At 38.6% G+C, this 22,953-nt stretch overlaps 1 protein-coding gene across 1 annotated transcript in view; it reads left to right on the top strand.

Annotated features, from left to right (window-relative positions):
* Nucleotides 1-22,953, top strand: part of DARS1 (aspartyl-tRNA synthetase 1) — a 36,439-nt gene that overhangs the window by 7,491 nt on the left and 5,995 nt on the right. The window contains exons 4-10 of the mRNA XM_064661601.1: nucleotides 2,396-2,498; nucleotides 10,209-10,311; nucleotides 11,539-11,619; nucleotides 12,052-12,111; nucleotides 19,177-19,288; nucleotides 21,200-21,334; nucleotides 22,422-22,569. Of these exons, the coding sequence (XP_064517671.1) occupies nucleotides 2,396-2,498; nucleotides 10,209-10,311; nucleotides 11,539-11,619; nucleotides 12,052-12,111; nucleotides 19,177-19,288; nucleotides 21,200-21,334; nucleotides 22,422-22,569 (742 nt within the window). The remainder of the gene's footprint in view (nucleotides 1-2,395; nucleotides 2,499-10,208; nucleotides 10,312-11,538; nucleotides 11,620-12,051; nucleotides 12,112-19,176; nucleotides 19,289-21,199; nucleotides 21,335-22,421; nucleotides 22,570-22,953) is intronic.

Below are 22,953 nucleotides of genomic sequence, written 5' to 3'. Positions count from 1 at the left end.
CCAAATTTTATAATCAACTGTATAAAGTTTTCTCTTTGCTGGCAAATGTCTGAAACCAGCAATATATTAATTTATATGACCAAACAGTTTTTACTCTCTATACACATTCCTTCCTTACATCATTTTCTTTCATAAGGTCTCAGGTGATTTGGTACTTTTATCCAAGAAAAACAATGGATTTCTGGTTGGTTTTATGAGCTTACTTTTGATGGAATTCTCCACATGGTGTCTTCTCTTATTTGTTCAGTGACTAAACATTCCTTGCATTATACTGTGTCAGAGCTTTTTAACCAAATTTCTTTTGAAACTTTTTTTTTAGGGGTTCTTGTGGGACATGGTTTTGGTTTGTTTTATGGAAACTTAGAGTAGCTTACTGTTGAATGTGAGTAATGCTGGTCTTATACTTTCCACTTAAAGACTGTGTAAGTATTTTAAAACACATAGAGAACATCCCACAATCCCAGTTTTTTATCACTCAGATGCTTCCTTTGTCCCAGCTCTTGATCTGGAAAGGTATCTAAGCATGAGCTAGATTTGATTGTGGCTTGGTTTTTTGATGCTTGGTTTTGAACGCCTTCAGCTCTTTTGGGAAAAGTTCTATTTCCTCCTGCAATCCTTGTAACTGGGATATTTTAACTGGTGCTGTCAGTGTGGTCTGTTTGATCACTTATCTGCTCTATGATTAGAAATGGTTGAGTTCTGCAAAACATCCTCTTTGCTAATGAAAACCGCTACTGTTGCTCACGACAAACAGATCTGAGTCCTTTTATAATGCAGATATTGATCAGCCTTCCAGTGCTGGGGATTAACTGCAACTGCCAGAGAGTTTTGGATGAGGCTCTGAGCAAGCTGGTCTAGTTGAAGATGTTCCTGCTCGTTGCAGGGGGGTTGGACTGGATGGCCTTTAAAGGTCCCTTCCACCCAAACTATTCTAGGATCCTGTGGTATCAGGTTCCTCCATTATTTCACTGTTTTATCCTTAAATATTTGCTACTTGAGTGACATTGTAGCTGACTTCAGCTGTGGATTTTTTGTTTGAACACCTCTGGAGTACAGAAATAGTTGTGCTCTGTTTTCTGAAAATTAGTAACTAATTTAGTTGCATTTTTGTTTGTCATATGACGAGATTAATTATTTCCAATAATTATAATGTTAATATTTAATAATATTTTGTACTAGTTTTGTATGTTTACTTTTATTTCCCTGAGAGCATGTGTCAAGTGTTCTGTGTTTCTCTTCTGATACTGTTTAAATTCTCTGTAGCTGTGTCAGGAGTGGCAGTTGCATAATTACAAATGAAAATGGCAACAGGCTTTTTAGTGTCAGTTTTCCAGTTATGTGGGTGTTGATTTATTGTTTTAGACTCTAAGTCAACAATAACTGGGAAGTAGCTGTGTATAACAAAGCTTTTGACTTCTTCCTATTCTCACCATTTCAATGGAAATGTTACAATGTTCTGAGTCAGAGGGATAAAGTTAAAGGGATATTGGTGCATTTATCAGATACTGGTACAACAATGAAATGTTTGTTGTTAATGGCTCTCTCTAGGAAGAAGTATTTCAAATCACCATATTTCCTTTAATCTAAGTTAAGGAGCAAATGACTATTAGAGATGTGAGAAGAAATATGAAATGATTGTAACTGTCAGCTAAACAGACTAGAAAGAGCTTTGATGACTTGGAAATCCCCATTTTAAAAGTCAACAAAATGCATTATGTTCTTTGTAAATTGTTATTAATTTCTATTAACTTCTTTTTCCCTAAGATGTTCATGATTAAATTGCTCTTACAGGAATTTTTAATTGGGTCTTTTAGGTTCTTGTCATTCACTAGAATCAATACTCCTTTTGTACCCCTTCATTCTGAATGTGTGGTGTATTATTGTTGGTTTAGTCCCTGCAGTGCAAAATCAAGCCTGTTTCTCTCAGAGCAGCTTTGTAAAGTCAACTCTACAGCTTCGATTTGAGAAGATGAGAAAAACCTTCTTTAAAAATAAATTAGACTTGAAGTAGTTGTGAGCAAAGAAAGAAGGAAAAGTGTGATTTATTTCTTGCAGTTGAAGAAAAACAGTTTCTTTGAAAGTTACAATTTGTTGTTTTTCTTTTGTCTAAATATTATTTATCTTGGAAGACTTATTGTTATTTTCAGAAGCTGTCCATTCACGTGTTTATAGATGTAAGGCAGAATTATTTACCTGAGGGTGTGTGTACATGCAGAGCTGAGTAGTGTGATGGAGCTTTTTGGGGGTGGGGGGGCTGGTGACGATGAGCTAAACACAGACACACACACTCTTTAAAGCTCAGCCTAATATTTAAGTAGCAAAGCATTTTTCTCATTCACAGAGAGCTGGAGTAAGTTGTCCTTAATGCACCTGTGTTGTTTCCCTTTGTGTTCAGGGAAGCAGTGCTTCTTGGTCCTGCGTCAGCAGCAGTTCAATATCCAGGCTCTCGTGGCTGTGGGACAGCATGCGAGCAAGCAGATGGTAAAGTTTGCTGCCAAGTAAGTAAGCAATTATATCCTGTTGTCAGAGTAAACAATGGTGGGAACCAGGACTCCCAGGGGTCGGGACCATTTTCACACATTAACATCAATGCTTCGTTTGTTTTAAAATGTAGTTATTTAAATTGTCAGCTCTCTATTGCCCTGAATACATTACACTGACAAAAGGTAAAATAGAGAACAGGCTTGAAATTCATTCTGAACTGCTGAAGCAGCATTCTCTCGCCATAGACAACCTACATTTATTTCCAGACTGGCTAACAAAAAGTCTGGCAAGCTGAGCTTAGTGGGACACTTCATTTTGTGTGTGGTGCTGCTGTGTGTCTGCACATGTTCAGGGTTTTTCTTCTACAAGATGTGCAGTGTAGCAATACATTTTATAGTTAGAACTGGTGTGAAGGAGTCCCACGTTGCAAGTGGCTTACTGAGTTGAAGAAATTAAAAGTAGCTTCTGTGCACTGCATTAATCTTATTTACACCTTATTTTTGGCACTAGAATGTTTAATGAATGTTTGTTGCAGCAACTTGAATTCAGTTATTTGGTTCGGTTTGTTCCTGAAAATAAAAGATAATTTTTCTGTTTGCCTAAGGTTGTGCTTTCAGGTTGCCCAGTAATAAACATGCTTGCATGATAGATGTGTTTTATAGCAGAACTTTTAATCATGTATATCTACTCGTTCACAAATAGAAATGTGGCTCAGTTTGGTGCAATAATGTTTAACATGTGGCACTTGAGTTGCTTCTGTGTAGCTCTTGGCACTACTCTCATGCCTGGGAAGGGAGCCCCCACTAATTAACTGCAAAAGTGCTACAGCCTTCAACCTTCAATATGTCAGGAGAGGAAGGATTTGTTATAGTACAGACTTCCAGAAGCCGAGCTAAGAAGGTTGGGATAATGCTTCTGCTGAGGGGGTTCAAGGCAACGGGAAAACAGACCCAGCAGTGTTTGTTGGTTGGCCGTGCTTAGTGCTGGCAGTGCCAGTGTGAAACATGCTGTTTACAGGTGTTTGTGAGCCAAAGTGAAGTGTCCAGTTTCTTCATGAAATGGTTTATTCTCTCCACCACTTAGAATCCTTGAAAAGAATTAAGTGTATAATTTACTTGTTCCCTAATTCATCTCCCTCTAACCTACCAATAGTCTGCCTGTACTCTCTTGGCAAACTTGTGCTGCAGAGCAGTGGAACAACCCTTAGAGCTGTGATCTCACTCTCCTGTTCTCCAGTTCTCTCCAATATCTGTTTTTCAGTTTTCTTCATGATTCTTTGCTCCACAGCAGAATTTCTTACATTTCATGAGTGGCAGAGCTCAGTGGTTAGGAGCTCATGAGAAGGAAGTTGGTCCTTACTCTTTTCTTCCATATGCTGACTGACACTTATGAACCTTCCATGATGTTTTTTGTGATTCACTGCTCTTTTTTTACTTGGTTAGTTTTCTGCCAGGTTAGTGATCTACACTAGGTCATGGAGATCCAGAGCTAACAAGGAATGGTAAATGGTGGATTAGGGTATCTGAAAGAGTCATGGGCAAAGCTCCTTTCTCTCATGGCAGCAGAGAGCTGCTGAATCAGACAGAACCTCATCCTTAGTTCTTCCCAACTCCTGTAATCTCTCCACTTTTCCAGACAGGACAGACCTGAATTCCTTTGGGTAGCCAGACTCGTGATGTTTGTAAGCTGTGCTTTGACTTTTCATTCTGCTCCCTTCTGGGACAGCATTTGCTGGTTAAATCCTGGTACTTCAGCCTCTCTTAATTTACAGCATTCATGTTTTGCTCGTTATTTGTGGTTCTGAAATGCTTGCATGCTCATCATCACGTTCTTTGAACGGTGTAACTTTCCCTGTCACAACCCCCTGGGTTCTCTTTGGGGGTTTGGTTTTGTTAACACCATCAGTGCAGCCATCTTCTCATGAATCCTTCCCACCCACAGACCTCTTTTATTCATATCCTGCCATGCTCTCACTTTTTCCAGATCTCCCACAATTCTGTCTGATGTTGCCACTGCAGCTGCTTCTTATCCCTTCCGAGGCTGCTGCTGTTCCCTGGCTCCTGAGGGCACGTGGGGTCTCTGTGTCACAGCACCTGAGGCAGAGCCCAGAACGTGCCTGGCCTCAGTCACTTCCCGGCCGGATTTCACCTGCTCTGGAATGCTGCCATTATTTTTAACAGATGAGGCATGTCTTAGATGTCTAAAAATAGCAGTCCTGTTTCCCTGCCCTTCTCAGTGTCTCTTTTCATCATCATTTCCTGCGCATTAAGTGAGCAAATACACATTTATTGATGAAAACATCACTTAAATACCTTAAATTTCAATAGATTTTTCAACTTTTTCACTGGTAGTACATAATTTATATTTTTCATGTGCTACTTTCTCATATTTTGATTGTGTTCACGACTTCCTTTAAAATAATTTGTGAAATTCTGGATCTTGTGTTTTTAATGAGAGTTCATTAAATAATGAACATTTCTTGTACAAATTTTCATAAATGATAAACAAACCAGTTCCTCTTTTAGATATTGGCACATGGAAACCAAGAGCTTTCATAACCTCCTGTGGTCAGCAACATTCATATACTAATTATTTCCATCATCATAAGAATGTAACTTCTTTTTAGTGAAAGGTACTTAACACTCATTTAGCTCAGATTTTACAGGCATTTCTGGGAGTTTAACTATGGAAAGTTTCTAGTTGAACTTTCAAAATGTTCATGGCCAACAGCACAGAGCCACTGGAGATGCTGGATTGGCAGCTGTGGAATTGTTCTTATGTCTTTGATCAGAAAAACCAATGCAGCCTGGTCCTGCACGGGATGCTGTGTAAGGGAAAGAGTTCATTGTCTCCTTCAGGCAGCAGAGGTGCCAAGTGGAGCAATTAGTAATTTATCAACCTGCTTTTTCCAGCAAGTGTGGGGTGTGGTTGGTTTTGGTTTTCTTTCTCTTTTTCTATATCAGCATTGAGCCTTTCCTGCCACCCCACTGCCAGAGCCACGTGAGATGATAGAGCAGTTGGCAGAGGTGGTTAACAGATTCTAATTTAGCTGCCCAAATGTGTCCTTGCAGAGGAAATACTTGATGGCTCTTTATAGGAGAGAATAAAAATACAGGAAAGAGAATAAAAATGGAAGGGGGAAAAAAAGGGTAAACCTGTATGAAAATAATGCACAGCGTAGAAAAATAGACATGAGTTTTTAGCTGGATAATTTAGTAAAACTAGGAAAACTGCTGGATACTGCAGAATGTTTTCTTTATGCATTTCTGTTCAATTTTTATGTCAGTGGTTTGGAAGAAGATGTCAAATTGCAGTTGTTAAGTTTGCTGGTGACACAGAAATTGGACTGGTAAAGTAGATTCTCAGGAGTGTAGAGTAACCAGGGCTCATTTAGAATAATCACTTTGATGCTCTTCAGTGGGAATTTGTACCTTTGTGATCATTACATCAGATTTGGTGTCTGATCAGGATTTATATGTAGCAGAGTACAGAGAGAAATGTGAGATGGTGATGGATAACTGACCTGACAGCAGCCAATGCAGTTCTTATTTGCTGTGCTGGGAGATCTCTGGAGTTTTGAAAAAGAGAAATAAACTGCCATTAATGTAATATGTGCCAGTCATTAGACCATTTCTGGAATATTTAGTCCACTTTTGTTGTCTTTGTGTCTGAATGTATTTCAGATTGGAAAAGGTTGATGGTGAAGTTGCAAGATAAAATGCTCTACACTCAGGCAAATCTGCCTTTCTGGGAGACTAACGAAAACTGTTAAATCCTAGGGAAATTAGTGATTTAAATCCCAGTCTGATGGTACCTATGCAAGAAGATTTTCTGCCAATGGAGGGTTCTTAAGTCACAGATACAAAGGTGTGACAGGTTGCAGTGAACAGAGGATGAAGTTGGGGAAATGCAGAAGGGAAATAAAGTGGAGTTTCTTCAGTAAAAGTTATTAAAAATGCATGGTGGATTTTGTTACTTAAAATCTCTAAAAGCAGACAGGCTTCTTTTTTCCCAAAAGGTAGTGGGGTTCAACCAAGTGTTAGAATGTTGGTATAAGAAACAGATTATTATATTTTTAGAATGAAGAGAATAAGGTGTTTACCTGACCTTCAGGAGTACAATGTCAGTTTTCAGGGGGCTTCATGGATACTTGCTCTGTCTGTGCAGGCAGGATCACAGTTGCTCTCATTGAGTACAAAATGTTTATACTCTCAACTCATTTTTTAAAAGTAAACTCCATTGCCTTCAGCTTTCATTGGCAGTCACATAAAGTATCATTGATTATTATATTTTATGACAATTATTTAATACTTTTAGATTTAATAATGTATTGATATAGTAATTAATGCAGAGTGCTTACAGATGTAAAAACAAGAAAATGCCTGAGTAAGTATAGATGCTACAGATGAATTAAAATATTTTCTACTTAAAATCTATAAATAACCAAGTTTTTTCCTATTCTTCAGACTTTTGATCAAGAAAATGTTTATTGTTCTTCACCTCGGCACAGGGTTCAGCTTGCAACACAAAGCTGTTGGTGAAAGATGTTGCCATACAGGCTGCAAGGATGCAATCCTGTGGTTGAAAGAGAAAGTCTTGGCTAACAGACATGCAAATAATTAAGAGGGACATAAAAAGGCATCTAGTGGACACTTTAGTAATTGTAGTCTTGATTTTTTGGACCATTACATGTAAAGTCGTTTACTATACAGAGAAATTTTTTAGCATTGGACTTCATGAATCTATTACTCAAGTAGCTTCTTTAATATTAAACAATGTAAAGATGTCATCTTTCTTAATGATGCATTTATTTATTAATTTATTTATTATTAAACTAATTGAGTTTCTAGTCCTTGCTAATATTAATTACAGGTATAAATATTGTTGTCTTCTTTGGGAATGGTGGTAACTTTGTCACGCTTTTCTGCTACTTGTTCACTTTTTTTGGTGTGTTTGGGGGTTTTTTTGTTCCCCGGGGGAATTTTATCAAAAATCACCCAGATGACTTGGTCCTGCTGCTGTGGAAAACAAATTTACTGGCATTTCCTTAAAACTTCTTGTTTCTTGTTGTAACTTGACCTGAAATTACCATTTCAGTAACATTATTGGAATTACCTGTTGGGATCAAAGCAGCACCTTCTGGGTTTCTGTAGTTTGTTTGATGCACTTTGTTAGGGACTTCTGATTTTTGCAGCTCTAGATCTTGCTGAGTTCAAACAGAACTCAAAACACCAGCTTTTATTTCCATTCCTGATTAAATCTGTAGTTTTAAGGAGAAAAAAGCATATTTTTTATTTATCAAATGAAAGTTAGAGGAGATGTTGAATGTTTGTGAGTACAAAGATGTACTCATATGAGCCATATGCAGCAGAAACCTTCATAGTGCTTTTGTGTCCAAGCATATTTGGATACAGGGATTTACATAGTTTAATTTTGCAATTAAAATTATGGCAAATGTAACTCCTAAGGAATGCTACAGTTTTAAAGTATGGTCCAGATGAAGAAACACATTTTATTTGCAACTCCAGTTTAGAGAGAGAAAGCTCATTTTATCATACATTCAGATAAGTTCTGTTATGCAAGTTTGCAAAGCAATATTGCAGTTACAACGTGTAAAAGGGATGTAAAAGTCAGTGTCTTCCTGTGCTTTTAAGCTGATACCATTTTGGATGTCTTGAATTCCTTGCATGTTCTGATCAAAGCTCTGTAAGGACTTCACTCACACCAGTTCTCAGCCACGGGATCAGTAATCTGCTTGGGAATCCATCATACAACACTTTTCTATTTAACTAGTTTTTTTTTTCTGCAACGCAAAGAATTTCCTTCAGTAAGTCTAAAACATTATTTGCACTTATTAGTGGGAGGGCTTTTATTCAGCAGATTAGAACCTTACATTTTCAGTGAAGACACTGCTCTTCATGTCATTAGTGGTGTTTTCTGGACATTTGCCAAAGTGTCGACATGGAAAACGAAGCGGGGAAAAACAGACAGAAGAGAACTGTTTGGGGAAAAAAGTTCACAAGAGAGTAAAACTTTCTTTTAAACATTCATGTATCTGAAAAGCAGAGGGGATTTATAGTTACACTTATGACAGTTTCAGCATAATTTATTCTCTGTGCATTTCTTATCATCACATTCTCTTGCATCCAAAGCACTGTATTGGTTCCACAGTCTTTTTAAGGAGTTTTAAACAGTCATTTGTAAGAGAGTGTACCTCCAAGCACTTGGTGTCATTTCAGTTACCCTTTCTTGAATTTGTTGCCTCTGCTAAAATGATGGAGATGAATGGAGGCTCACCCATAACTGAGCGAGTTCTGATTTAAAACCAGCTCTCGACCTCTGCTTTGGGCAAATTTAGTCATGATTTGAGCAACTGGTTTAAAGTGTAAATGTACCAGAAGCACACACTACTCACGAGTTTTATGCAGTAGGTAGAATTACCTAATGGTTAAGAAAGGCAAGCATATGAATCACCATGGTCTATAACTTTTAGAGCAGCTGCCAATGACTTCTATCCCCTGAAAGTATTACCATCAAAGAAACAGTGTAATCAATTAAAATGCTCAAATTTGGCTTTTTTAAGTTATTCAGAGTTTACTTACAGTGCCACTGTTTGGTTTTGAGACTTCTGATGCTTGAATTTTCTGCTGTTACTTCAATGTCATCAGATTTCTCAAGACTTTTATCGTCTTTACTCAAAGTAAAAGAAGCACCAGCCTTGTGAACTTGGGGATTGTTAATGGCTCTTTGCTTTGCCGAGCCCAGCAGTGACCAGCTTGTCCATGACATCCTCGCTCACCTCTTATTATTTGTAGTTAAATTGTGGGCCTGATACTTCCCTGCTGGCTGAGGATTTGGGGGCTCAAGTGATGTTCATGGAGTGCTTTTCAGCCTCCTCAAGGAGGCCCGAGGAGTGAAAGATGAGTTGTAACATTTTTTGTAAAAAGGGAAAAAATATTTTCTGATATTTGGCCTTTTGTAAGCCTGTTAGCAAAGAGACAGAGTGAAAATATATTTCCAGTGAGGGTGAGAGTATCTGTAGAAAAGTACTGGTTTAAATTCCAGTACCTTAAATATGTAAATAAAAACCTCATACAAATTTTTTTTTCTCACCTCTGACTCTTGAGGCTTTTGTTACTGTTTGCTTATAGCAGACATGCTTTATGTCAGATCTTTGGAAGACTTTCTGGAGGGTATGTGGTGTTTTAATGTACTATTAGTGACTGGTAGTGGAGAGCAATTAGGATGTCCCCTGTCGCCAGAAAATGACTTAGAAGCATCTTGCAGCTCTCAGTAACAAGTCTGTAGTTTAAACAAGCTGGAGCAGTTTTGATTTTCCCCTCTAGTTGTAGGACTTCCCTTCAGTTTGTTGTTTAGCTGAGGAAGGCACATCTTTCAGATAATTGCATCAGCTGACACATGCAAGAGTGTCCTGGCCTAGAAAAAGAGCTGTGACTGTCAGTTTGTGTATTCACACACAAAGAACGGGACAGCACTGAGCTTAATCATCATTCTTTCCCTCACAAGTCCTCCATCCCAGCTTGAATTCATTGTGGCTGGGAGTATTTTGGCAAAGTCCTTCATTACTTGCTTATTATATATATAAAAGTAACTTCACCAAGGTCCTTAACTCTGTTGTTTTCAGCAGTCCATGCAGTACCTGAACGTGCTGGTGCCCAGTGCCATGGAATTCAGTAACCCTTCTGTCCTCTCTTTCTTGGCAGCATCACCAAGGAGAGCATTGTGGATGTGGAAGGTGTTGTGAGGAAAGCATTTCAGAAAGTTGGAGGTTGTACTCAGCAAGATGTTGAGCTTCATGTTCAAAGGGTAAATGTTTGAGCAAATGGAGCACTGGTTAATTGTTTCATAAATTATCTGTTGAGATTGACTCTCTGCATATATTTACTTTGTCAGTAAGGAATCCCAGGCCAGAGAAATAAACTCCTTTAAACTACAAATTTCAGTGTATCTTATGTAAACACTAAACATTTCTGGGTTTAAGTTATTTGGGTTTTATATTTTCCTCTTTTTATCTGCCATTTGAATTGCAGTATCAAGTAAAATAAAGTATCTCCCTAGAACAATTTGGGTACAGAAGCTTGTAATTCTTATTTCTGATTCTTAACTGAAGCAGATACTGGACTAAAGTCTGCTTCTTTTTAAGTGCAAGTCAGCAGTTTCTTCTTTATCAGAGTTACAATCTTCCCCTCAATACAATGGAGTGAAATACAGAACTCAGGGCAGAAATAAACTCTCACTGGCTTAACAGTATGGGAGCTTTTGAAACCTAAAATTCCTGGAGCTCGTGCTGTAGGGGTGGAGGAAGTGCAACTTTATAATTTGTTTAAATAGAAAGCATATTTAAACCTTTATGTAATATCCTTTCCTTTTAAAGGTTTTTAAGCAAACTCTGCCTGCAATACAGCTGAAACACAGTGGCCTCAGGGCTAGAGTACAATGGCTATTATAACAGTAAGGTAAATTTTAGCATTGGGGAAAACCTGCAGATTGTGAAGAAACATGTTTTAATATATGTGCAGGTTGTCATACGCTTGATTTTTCTTAAAGAACATCGAATTCACTGCTCTTGTAACTAGACTGTAAGGCAGGGCAAGCTGTTTTTCATTCTCTGATTGTACTTTAGGTGTCTCATAAATTTTTCAACCTGAAATAGCTCTTTCAGATGATAAGTAAATAATACATTAACAACAAGAAGAACAGGATGATCCTGCTGGAATCAGAACCTAAAACTCGGTGAAGTCTCCTAGTTTCAGAGCTGGCATTGATGCCAAGAACCTCATCCCTCAGGCAGTATGTGCTTGCTAGACTTGGTACTTCTCAGAAGAAAAAAGGATATTTTTAATCTTTCAAAAGGAAAGCAAGAACTAAGCATTTCCAGTATTGTCATGAGAATGCACCCGTGTATCTCCAGTACTTGAATAAAATCACAGCCTATGCAAACAGTGTTTCAGGTCTGTGCCAGAAATAGCCCTCTGTCAGTGGCAGCTCCCGTGGAGCAGAGCCTCAGCTATTTGTGTGCTCTCTCGCTTTCAGATCTATGTGATCAGCTCGGCTGAGCCCCGCCTGCCCCTGCAGCTGGACGATGCTGTGCGGCCAGAGGTGGAAGGAGAGGAGGTGAAACCTTGGCATCCTCAAATGCCTTTTGTTGTCTTTGTAGCTGATCAAAAGCATGAAAGTGGCTTCCTTAATGTGGTGATTTTGGTGGTTTGTTGGGCTTGCATTTTATTTCCTTTATGTTATCCAGAGCTGTGTCCAACATCTCTATAGCTCTGATAGAGAACTGCAGCAGAAGGTCAAAACCAGAGGGTTTCCAGTCTTGCATGTGTTTCTGCTGGGTCCTCATAGTTGGGGTCCTCTGTGACCTCTGGGAGAAGTTGCACCTTTACCTTTGCTATGCTGCCTGTGCTGTATGTTTTTTCTAGAATGATCTAGAAATTCTGCTGAACTTAGAAGTAACGCTAATTTTTCTCTGTTACTTTTATTTTGTTGGAGTGTTGTTTATTTTTTGGATGTGTATTCACTGTGTGGTTTTGCACAACTGTTTAGGATGGAAGAGCTACTGTAAACCAAGATACAAGACTGGACAACAGAATCATTGATCTGAGGGTAAGGAACATGCTGTGCTGCTTGCTTGCCTGCAAGTGTTTATTCTTCACATTTCTAATCCATGAAGCAAGAAAACTCACGGATTTGATGGAAGTGTTTTGTTGGCCAGAAAAAAAATAAACAAGATGTTTTTGTGAGTGGTGTTGTGAAAACACAGGGTTTTTGAATCCTAAATGTTCACCTCTACTGACATTAATTAAAGAACAGGTATTAGGAGTTTGAAGGAGAACATTTAGTATTTGACATGTGGCCATGTACAACAGGACTTTTATTTACAAAAGTCAAAGGTGACTGAAAAGGGACAATTTAGAGACAGCATATTTTCTTGGATGTAGTCTTTAATACCCAAAACCTGTGAAGAGCTCACTTTTGAGGTATAAGATGGAAGTTTAAGTGCTATAGAGGTGCTGTAATGCATGTCCTGGCAGTGAAATTGTGCCAGGCCACAATACCAATCTCATGCTCTTTGTTTCTTCCACATTCATGTATTTTCCTTTTATTTTTTTGAAACACCTTTCTTCATCCAGGTCATAGAGGCACAGCCTCCTCTGAATTCATAGAGCTCCCAAATATTTACTCTTTTTGATCGGCCACAAAAGAACATCTACTAAATTATGTACAGAATTTGGATTCTTTTTTGATAAAACAGCAGTTAACACTAAATGTGTCAGTAACTAACCATTCTTACTGACAGGAGGCACCCTGGCCTTTTCCCACCTTTGGCTCTCCACAGTAAAATTGTAATGAACTTTTCATTGAATGAAGACTGTGCTTAGCTCATTTTTTGGTGTACACAGTTCTGATAATGGCAGTTTCTCAGTAAATCAGTCTATGGGCTGGGAAATGAAACACAAAAGTCACTTATGGGGAAATTTGGAAAACTTCTGGCACTGAGATACTTAGAGCATTTCAGCATCTGATCTCCTTATTTCAACAACAAAAACTACTTGTGCAAATTGTTTTACTTGGACCAAAGTTATTTGCTTTTCACTTGAGCTTATGTATAATGCTGAGTAACTTCAATTTGCCATTACTTTTCAGGTTACTCAGTATCTCCTCATATTGGTCTCTTCATCAGTCTTAAATTAAGCCTTTCAGAATTCTGTACTAATGATTGAAAGTGAAAATCATTTATTTGAAGGATCATCAGCTTGCAGGAGTGGTAAGGCAGTGTACTAAATTGAAAGGAGAGCTCTGGGATGCTGCAAGTGCAAGCTTTGCTTGAACTTCAGGTGATGAATAAAAATAATCAACAGGACTCCAGAGAAACTTAAGAAAATCCATTAAATTAATGAAAATAATAAACTGGAAAGAGCCATGAGCCCCAAAGAGAACAGAGAAGTAATACAAAGGGAAATAAAGGTTAAAAATACTGGCTGAAAAATGGCACGGAGGTATCCTTGGCTGGAATGCAGTTGAGGGCATCTGCCTACTCATTGGTTTGCTTTGTTTGTACTGCAGGAGCTTTGCTTCTGTGTTAGTTTGATCTGTTTTTTAAAGGGAATGCTGAGTAAGCAGGAAAGGTATTTAACGGAGAAAGGAGACATCCCAGTGAGAACATGTGCTTGTATGTATGTTCACATCCTAAGCACTGTGTGCAGTGGAATCACAAGAGTGGGGGTACAAAGGCAGTTTGTCCTTCGAAATAACTGGAGAAGAAACCTAAAAAGCAGTCATTGATTTTCAGCGATGTGGTTCCAATGACTGGAGCTACTGGAGTACAAATGGGACCTCCAAGAGCCCCTGGTGTTTCCAATGCACTGCTCAAGTAGGCATGTGCTAAGGGGGAGAGGAAAATATGGTGTGTTGACTGAAACCATTGCTGGCCACTGCTCTGCCATAGCTCTTCCTTCTAGGAAAACCAGATCATGGGCAACAGGGAAGAGGTGTTAACAGAACAGATCTAATAGAGGTGCTGTGCTGATCTGTTCCTATGAGTGTGGGAGGAAGGAGGAAGTCCAGCCACAGATATCATCTAGTTCTCTTCTCCTCAGTGCCCCAGTTTTCTAAGGAAGAAGGGGGTCACTGAACATCAAAAACAGAGATACTGTTTTTTTGAGAAAGATTTAACAAGCTAAATGCATAGATCTTGGCTGGGCTTGGATTAAAAAAGTCCTTAGTATGAAACTAAAATTATTTTTGTCCATTTCACTGCAGTATTTAAAGTAATTAAGTCATTTAACTAGTTTTAAGTAGTGATTAACCAAGGAATTCATTGGATAGGGCCAAATCAGGATAACATGGAGCAGTGAAACTCAGTTACTGCATGAATAAAAAAGACTGGATTTCCAAAACTAGCATCACTCCATCCAGCTATAATGTATATGGAGGAGAGCTTGATTATGATGCAGAAGAAGGAGTGTAAAATTAATAAAAAGGAAATTACATTAGTGGAGCTGTAATATGCGAAGTATTCTACAAAAACTGCAAGACTTCCATACTTGTGTACGTGTGAAAATTGCACTGAACTAGTAACAATCTTGCATTTTGGTTGCTGACAGAGATCTCTCAGAAGTGTCTGATAGGCATTTTTTTTTTTAGGTTAGGGATGGGAAGTACTTAAATGCCAAGATCCCAAGCTATTGCTGTAGTTGTTATTCTGATGTATGTAGAGAAAATTGTGATTATTTAGTGCAGAGGGGTTTTAAAAATCATTTCCAAGGAAGGATGACTAAGGAAGAATGAACCTGTTCCTGCTGGGTTAACTCATAAAATACAGATCACACACTTGGAGTAAAAAATCAGGGGTGTGGAGAAAGGAGAGCTGGTAAGAAGAAGGAAAAGTCCTTGCACAGACCAGATTTTCTTACACATAACCACAGGTGACTGTGAGGAAACCACTGCTGACCTAAGTATCGATTTTTCATGGTGGTGAATGAAAGTCAAACCACTTGATTCTAGAGATGTTTGATTTACCCTTCACTTACTGGAACAGTTAAAGAAGGCAAAGTGGAGCACTGACCGTGTTTTAAATCTTTGCTTTTCTGCTGTTCTTAAGTTTAACTGCAATGTTCTGTGGTGTGGAGACTTCCCATGTCTATAAAAACACCTACTTCAGTCATATTTCATGAAGTTCTGTGATAGATGAAATGCAATGAAGAAAAGACCAGTGAAACACTCATTTTCAGGTTTTGCTTCTGAGTTTGTCTTCGTCTGAAGAAAAAAATCAGTTCAGGTGCATCCAGTTTTACAATGGACCTGACTGATGTCCTTGCTCTGGCTTATTTTTGATGTTCAGCAGGGCTTTTATCTCAGCAGTATCTGTCCAAATTGGGCTTGAATTACATGCATTTTGCAGTCCTGGTGCTGTAATTGTGTCTGCTAATGCACAGCTCATTGAGACCAAATTGTAGCCTTTTCAGGGTCAGTACTATCTTGTTTATGCTGCTCGGGGTAGAGCATAAACATTAAACTGTATCTTTAGTACTTTATGGATGTCAAACTGTGTCATGTGATAATCCAACTGCACACTGATCTTAATGCACTTTTTTCAAAATACTCGATTACTTCAAGCTTGATTTCATTGCGTCGAATTCAATTTCCTCATTGCAAAAGCTGTGCTTTCCCTGGCTGAATTCAGGCTGTAATGAACAAGCAGATGTGCAGTTTATTTTATTGTGGGTAGTGAAGACATACACAGTCCCAGTTCTTTAGACAACAAACTTCATAGATTCTTCTTATACGATAAGTAATTGGAATAAAAATTAACTTCAGTCACTTTGGGGTTAAAAAATATTATTTAGTACAGATTCTGTTTCCTAGCAAAACCTTCATTTGTCCTACATGTAGTAAAGGAATGGCAGAATTATTTACATTATTTAAAATAATGTATATTACTTAAAAGAATATAGATTGTGTTATTTTCCCTTTTTTTGTAGCCAACTATGTACTCAGTGGCTGTTTATGGTGGAAGATAGCTAGTTACAGCAGGCAAGCAGAAAAGCAAAAAGGAGGAGAGAGCAGAACAAATTCTAGAGCTGAGGTGAGAGTAAAAAAGAAAAGTTCAACTTGGCATGTCTGTGCCTGGGTCTCAGCTCTGGGAGATACAATCACCTGAGGTGTGAACTGCCCTCAATTCCACTGAAACACATTTGGCCTCCTGCATTGCTGTTGTTCTGTCAATAGAGCTTGTGCCAGATGAAATAATGGTTTTTATGATCTTGCTTACAGTGCTCAGTTGTTATTATTAATATCTTCCATTGTACCATCTGAATAATAAACACACAGGTGAAATTAGGGTGAGATTGTGATTGAAACTTGTATTTCAGCATCATTAGCTAAATGTTCTTTTTCTGCTGTGTGCAACAAAGGTGATCATTAAAAATAAGGAGTTTTCCTGTAAAATGAACTTTAAAACATAACGTGTTGCAGTTAAGTGTTAACTGCAGCAACATTTAGGCGTGGTAAGTGTGTTTCTCTTTCTGCTTAACTCTTGAAGAAATATTTACTATCTTTGCCATAGCCTCAGGTAAAACAGTTTGTTAGTATGTATGTGGGAGAGTTCATATTGGAGTAAACACTACAGGAAAGGAGTGCCATGGCAAGATCTTTTTTAAGGGAAAGGTAAAAATCAATTAATTTTTGCAGCTGTCTCTGTCTTTAGTTTGCTGTATTGTACAAAGTGTGGAAGTTCTGTGTTACCCACCATTGTACAAACTTGGTAATACATATACCAGCATCTCAGTTACTGAATTGTTTTCTTCAGATGAATTAATTTGCTTTTTGTCCTGAACACCATACCAGTGCAAAAAATTTAATTACATCTGAAAAGTTTTTCTCCATCTTTAAAATCTTCGGAAAGTTGTGTCACATGAAACTTTTGAGGTCACTGATTTACTTACACTGCAAATTGGCAGGTGCAGTTCTTTAGGAGCTTATTTCAGATGTCTTGTTGGGCTGTTTAATCCTTACAAGGAGACTGCAGTATCACAAATTCCCAGCAGTTATCCATGTTGGCAGTCTGTGAATGAATGGACACTGAAACTCAGCCACCTTTGGTGAAAGAAGAGTGGTCTTGTCAGATCCAATTTGAGGTACAGAGAATTGCTGCTTGTTCCTGGTCTGTAGTTAAATAAAAGCTTCAGTGTCCAGTTCTGTGAATTTGGCTGCTTTCATAAATACTGTTTCTAAGCATAATTTATCATTATAGATGGCTTGGGAAGACAGAATCTTTGCTCTGCATCCTCACAAAAGCCAGGAGTTACTGCCTGACAAAGCATTGTTAGTGCAGAACTGTGCTAGGTATTGACTGGCTGTGTTTCTGTGCACAGTTTTAGGTCAGACCAAGTAATTGCTTTCAGATTGGGTTTAGCAACCATTCTTCTTTTTCCTGGGAGTGTGTGACTCAGGACTGCATGCTCACCTCTCTGGCATGAAACTGGGGTTGGGTTCATCAGGAGGGTAGAGGAGGCATTGTCAACTACCCCACTTTAAATAAATGTGACAGATTTTATCTATTAGCATTTTCAGAAATGTGTCTGATTCATCAAAAACTGTATTGGTAAACCCAAACATGACTTTAAATTGGAAAATGTCTTTCACCTTTTAAGCAGGAACTGGTTAAGAAAAAAAAAATCCTTTGAATGATCCTGGTGCTTTGATGTGTCACTGCCAAGTTTTGCCCAGAACTCAGGCAGAGTCTTTGCACGTGTCTGATTCTGGGAGACCAACGTAAAAAAAGTGAAAAACTTTGAGGGTACTTTTGTAACTGTTGCTCAAAACCTCATTTCCTTCATTTTGAACACTTGGAGTAGCGGCTGTGGTTTGTGCTATCAGACAGTGAGAACTGCCAGCTATTATTTACTAGTCTAAACCACTTACACCCCTGAGATATTTCGTTGCTCAGCTAAAACGGCAGCCAGCCCCAAATTGCTGCAGACCTGCAGCGCTCCTGCAGTTTTCTCCTGGGCTGTGTCGGTGAAGGGATGTCTTTATCCTGCAGGGATGGTGGATGGAGCTCTCTTTCAGTGTTTCTCCTGGCTGACTGTCTAAATTCGGGTGCTTATATCATTTGTTTTGGTTGGGGGTTTTTTGTTTTGTGGTTTGGTAGGAGTCATGTGAAAAAGCCCACAAGTCTTTTCTTGCCCTAACTGAAGAGCTGGGTACCTTTCAGAAAGGAGAAGTAAACAGTGCTGTGACGCAGGTTGGCGTAAAGAGCCGCTCTCTGGGTCCTTTGCAGGAATTTGTTTGACTCTTTGTACCCTTTTGGGTTGCTCACTGTCACGTTTGAAATGCTGCAAGCCCAAAATCAGATATGGGCTCAGTGCTGACGTCTCTCAGGCTCTGCAGTGTTCACTAAGGTGGTTTTGTTCTTCTTCATGCCACAAGTGTTACAGGAACACGTAGTGTAGGTATGTGCTAACCAGAGAAGTAGCTCAGTTGTGTCATTTACATTAACAAAAAGGTGGTGATCAATTCAGCTTAATCTACTTCTGTTTTCAGCTAAATGCACTTTTTAAGAGTAAAAACAGACAGAATTGCAGTTCATATGAACAGGTGTTCTGTGGACTGTTGAAATGCTGGGAGTTTAGCCCTTGCTTTTGGGATGTTTTTGAGGCAGTGTTGTACCTGGTTAACATGTGGCTGTGTATTCACATGAATTTTGTAGCCTGTTGTGTTTGTAACCTTTAACAGACAAACCTTTCTACCTTCTGTAAGTTACTGATGGCTTTGCTTTTATCATGCTCTGTATGTTACTGCAGCTGTTCTAGTTCACTGTGCTGAAAGCTTCTTAATAGGTTTAGTGCTTTTATTCAATTTCTTACTATAAAACCTTTATTTGCAGAAGCACATCTCATAAATCAGTTATTTTTTAAAATGCAGAATCGACCACAGTGCCTCCTTTATAACTGAATATGCCATAAATTGAAATGAATAATTTCTCTTGTTTCCTCTGCTGTTTCTTTTGTGTAATAAAGAATTACTGATTTGCACGTTTTGCTGTTTGGGCAGATCCGGTAATCAAGTATTCCTAAGGGAAGAGATTCATCCTTCCAGCTGCCCAGAAAAAGTAATAGAGTCAGGAAAAACTAACTTAGGATTCATTATTTTATCTTCTTCTTATAGACCTCCACTAGTCAGGCAATCTTCTGCCTTCAGTCTGGTATTTGTCAGCTTTTCCGAGAAACTCTTATTCGCAAGGGATTTGTGGAAATTCAGACTCCCAAAATCATTTCAGGTATTGTATATGTGATCCAGCAGCTCCAGGTGTGCTCGTTTTACACTTGCTCAGTGTTCCTATCTGCCAAAAAGTTTTTATTTTAAAAACATGAAGTTTCATTTCTAGTTTAGATGCAACATAGCAAACTTGTAGCTGGTGTCAGAGTTGTTCTTTCCTTTTCTCCTGACTTTGGATTTTAAAAGAATGACAAGACAGGTATTACATATACCTCATTTATGTATTCCACAGTGCAGATTAAGTTTTAATTTGCTAAATACAGGTGTCTGATCATGTGCATTGTTCTTCCAGTGTTCTTACTGTTGGACACTGACAGTTCCATTCTCAGTATACAAAACGAAAACCCACTCTAATTTAGATTAAAAGCAGATTCCGTCATAAAGAAGTTACAATATACATATGATGGTATAAAATATGATATATACAATATGTCATTTCTTCAGCAATGGGCTCATGGCTAAATAGAAGGTGCTGGGATACGTTTCTCTTTTTGGAAATGTGGCATAACAGCTTCAGCCTAACTTAAAGTCTGGAAATGCATATTTTGCTTCCAGTTCTGTTGTTGATTTGCTGTATTGTTTTCAAAAATCAGATTGGCTTATTGGTGTTCATTGAGGTTTTGTTGATTCCACTAAGACATATAGCACGGAAAATCAGGGCAAAATATATGTGGTGTTCTCATTGCATGTACATTGATTAAATGAATAAATTTTTCTTCCTGAATTTTATACTTCTGTATTTATATTTTTGAAGGCAGCTCTTGGTTGAGATAAAAAAATGAGCTTTTTAAGAAAATCCATGTAAACATCTATTCTTTCAACATGGAAAGTATGTTGAAGATTAGATAAGTTTTTTTCCTACAGAGACAGTTAAGGCAGTCTGAAGTACTAAAAGACTCCCAAGTAGTTTATTTATGCAGCACCTTTGAGGAAGTGTGCTATTCTTACTGCTCAGTGTACCATTGAGAGCAGGCAAGCAAGCATCCTATTGTTTGAATGAGGCTGGAGTTTGTAACATTAACCAAGTCAATACAATCCTCACTGAATTTCAAAATTAAACATCGTGGCTGTCCTAAGATCTGAGGTTTTAAAAGTTACCTCAGTTGAAAAATAACTGTAAATATTCACTGTAACTGTATCAGTGGGAGTAGTGATGAAAGAAAAGAAACATTAATCTCACTGGAATGGTCAGTAATAATAATAAGTACTTTACCTAGAGTCAGATTAACATCAGACCTTTCAAAGTTGATTAACTAATCTTTTGCTGTGGCATGTTTTGTTAGCAAGTTAGGCCAGTGCCCCTCTCCTGTCCCACCCTGGGGAGTGGCAGGTGAAGGGCTGCAGTTGTGGCAGGCAGTTTGCAGGAGGGACACAAATGACGTGTTCTTGGTTCCTGTGCTCTCAAGGTAACTGACTGTCTATGAAAACTGCCTCAAACTGAGAAAAAACTTTGGCACGTGGCCCCTGGTGAGCGTGGGTTTGGCTGTGAGAGGTATCGATGCCTTCAGTTAGAGAGGATGGTCCTGGCAGAACAGGATATGCAGTTTGAGCTCAGGCTCTGCTGTCCCCCCTGGCAGGCTGTGTCACCCACAGAGCTTGGTGGCCACAGAGTGTTGGGCTGCAGGCAGATGGGGTGGGACACACACTCCAAGGTGAAGGGCAGCTGGGAACAGTAACATTTTAAACTACCCCAACTAAATTTGCAGGTTTGTAAGACAAGGTGTGACAGTCCTAAGCTGCAAAATTTCCCTTGGCATGAATGCATGCAAATATATCTTTTTCCTCTTATATGCTTTGAAGAAAAATCTCTTTCTGGTCTCTAGATGTTAGCCCAGTTATCTGTCGTTCTCTCTCTGATGTATTTTTTACTGTTTTATTTTAATTATTACTTATAAAAGCATTTGCTTTTCAGCTGCCAGTGAAGGAGGAGCCAATGTGTTTACTGTGTCCTACTTCAAAACCAGTGCCTACCTGGCTCAGTCCCCACAGCTGTACAAGCAGATGTGTATATGTGCTGACTTTGACAAGGTTTTTTGCGTGGGGCCAGGTAAGAAAAGCTTTGCTTTAACACCCGTGTGAAGTGGGCCCTGATGGCTTTTAGCAGCTGCAGCACTAATGAGACAACAGGCACACTGAGAGCTCTGAATGGTTTCACTTAACACAGTTTCACTTACCAAGCACAAATTGCTGTTGAGGCGACTAATGGAGTAAAGTTGACAGAGAAGTTGCTGGAACAAAACTAAAATGGTGAAATAAGGGTGAAATACTCTTCTCCAGTGCCTGCTGTGGTGTGAGGAGGAAAAATAGAGTTGCATTGGAAATGGGTAATGGGATGAAGTTAATAAAATGTGGAAAACACCATAACTGCAGCCATAGTTTCCTGTTCACCATGCCCCTTTACTGCCCAGTACCAACCAGTTAAAATAGGCAACCTAGCTTTGAGATTGCATATTAACATGGACTTATCCCTTGTTTTTGTGCAGGTACCAAACAACATTATTTAGAACATGCTTACTTTTAACTGGGCTGTCGATAAAGAATGAAAAATTAATAATTTCAGTCCCATTCTCTCTGTCTCAAAAGCATGGACTCTTTAATTGGTAATACAAATTTTTTACTCTAAGACCTCAAATAACCTGTAAATGCTGAAAAACAAGTCAATAACAGCTTATAGAATAAAAAAAAAATTCCAAGAAATCCAGAAGATCTTAAATTTCTTGTTAATTACTAACAAATGAGTCATGGTTTATAGGAAGACATGTTTATGTCACTCATATCTGAAAAAAAAAAAACCATCCCAGAAGACACACACGTGTACAAGTCCACTTCCTCTGAAAAGGGCAGTTTTCAAATCTGAAAATGTTGCCTGCCTGAAAGTGTGTCTATTTTTTGCACTTATGTCTGTGGGTCTAGGGAGAGATCCTGCCTTGTATCCTTGGAGCACCACAGCTACAGGAATGCTGTCACTGTGTCAAATGATGCTCTGAGGCTGCTGCTTTTCCTTCTGTTTTTCAGTGGGAGTTTTCGTGTCTAAGGACAACATGTCTCTAATGCTGATGTGATTGTCAGGGTTATTTTTCCAAATGGAATGATCATTTCAGGTCAGTTAGAACTTCTGTTGTTTAATTTTACAGTATTTCGAGCTGAGGACTCCAATACTCACAGACACCTGACTGAGTTTGTTGGCCTGGATATTGAAATGGCTTTTAACTATCACTATCATGAAGTGGTAGATGAGATTGCAGATACCTTGGTGCAGATATTCAAGGGGCTTCAGGAAAGGTAATAAGAGCATTTCCTTCTTTTAATGAGCAGCTTTCTTTGTTTGACAGCTCTTGCACTGTGGTATGAAGTGGGCGAGCGTTTTTTCTTCAATTTGTCAGATAATCATTGATAATCTGATCTAATCTCAACAGAACTTCAAAACAAACATTTTTGCTTTGCTCTTAGCTATTTTTTCATGTCTGACTTTTAAAGTTCACTCAAACCACAGACCAGTAAAGTACTTTTAGCATCTCCTGGAGTGTGCTGGCTTGCACTGAGAAAGTTGCTGTTTGCTGTTGGAAGGATTTTCTAACAGAAATGATCCATCATTATTTAAGATGTCTTTTTGTGGCACTACAGGTAGTAGGTAGAACAACAGATTGTTCTCTTTTGGAAATGATC

This window comes from Pseudopipra pipra, chromosome 7 (genome assembly GCF_036250125.1).
Source record: "Pseudopipra pipra isolate bDixPip1 chromosome 7, bDixPip1.hap1, whole genome shotgun sequence".
NCBI lineage: Eukaryota > Metazoa > Chordata > Aves > Passeriformes > Pipridae > Pseudopipra > Pseudopipra pipra.
Note: the sequence above shows the minus strand (reverse complement) of the source record. Positions and strands in the feature narration are given on the sequence as shown.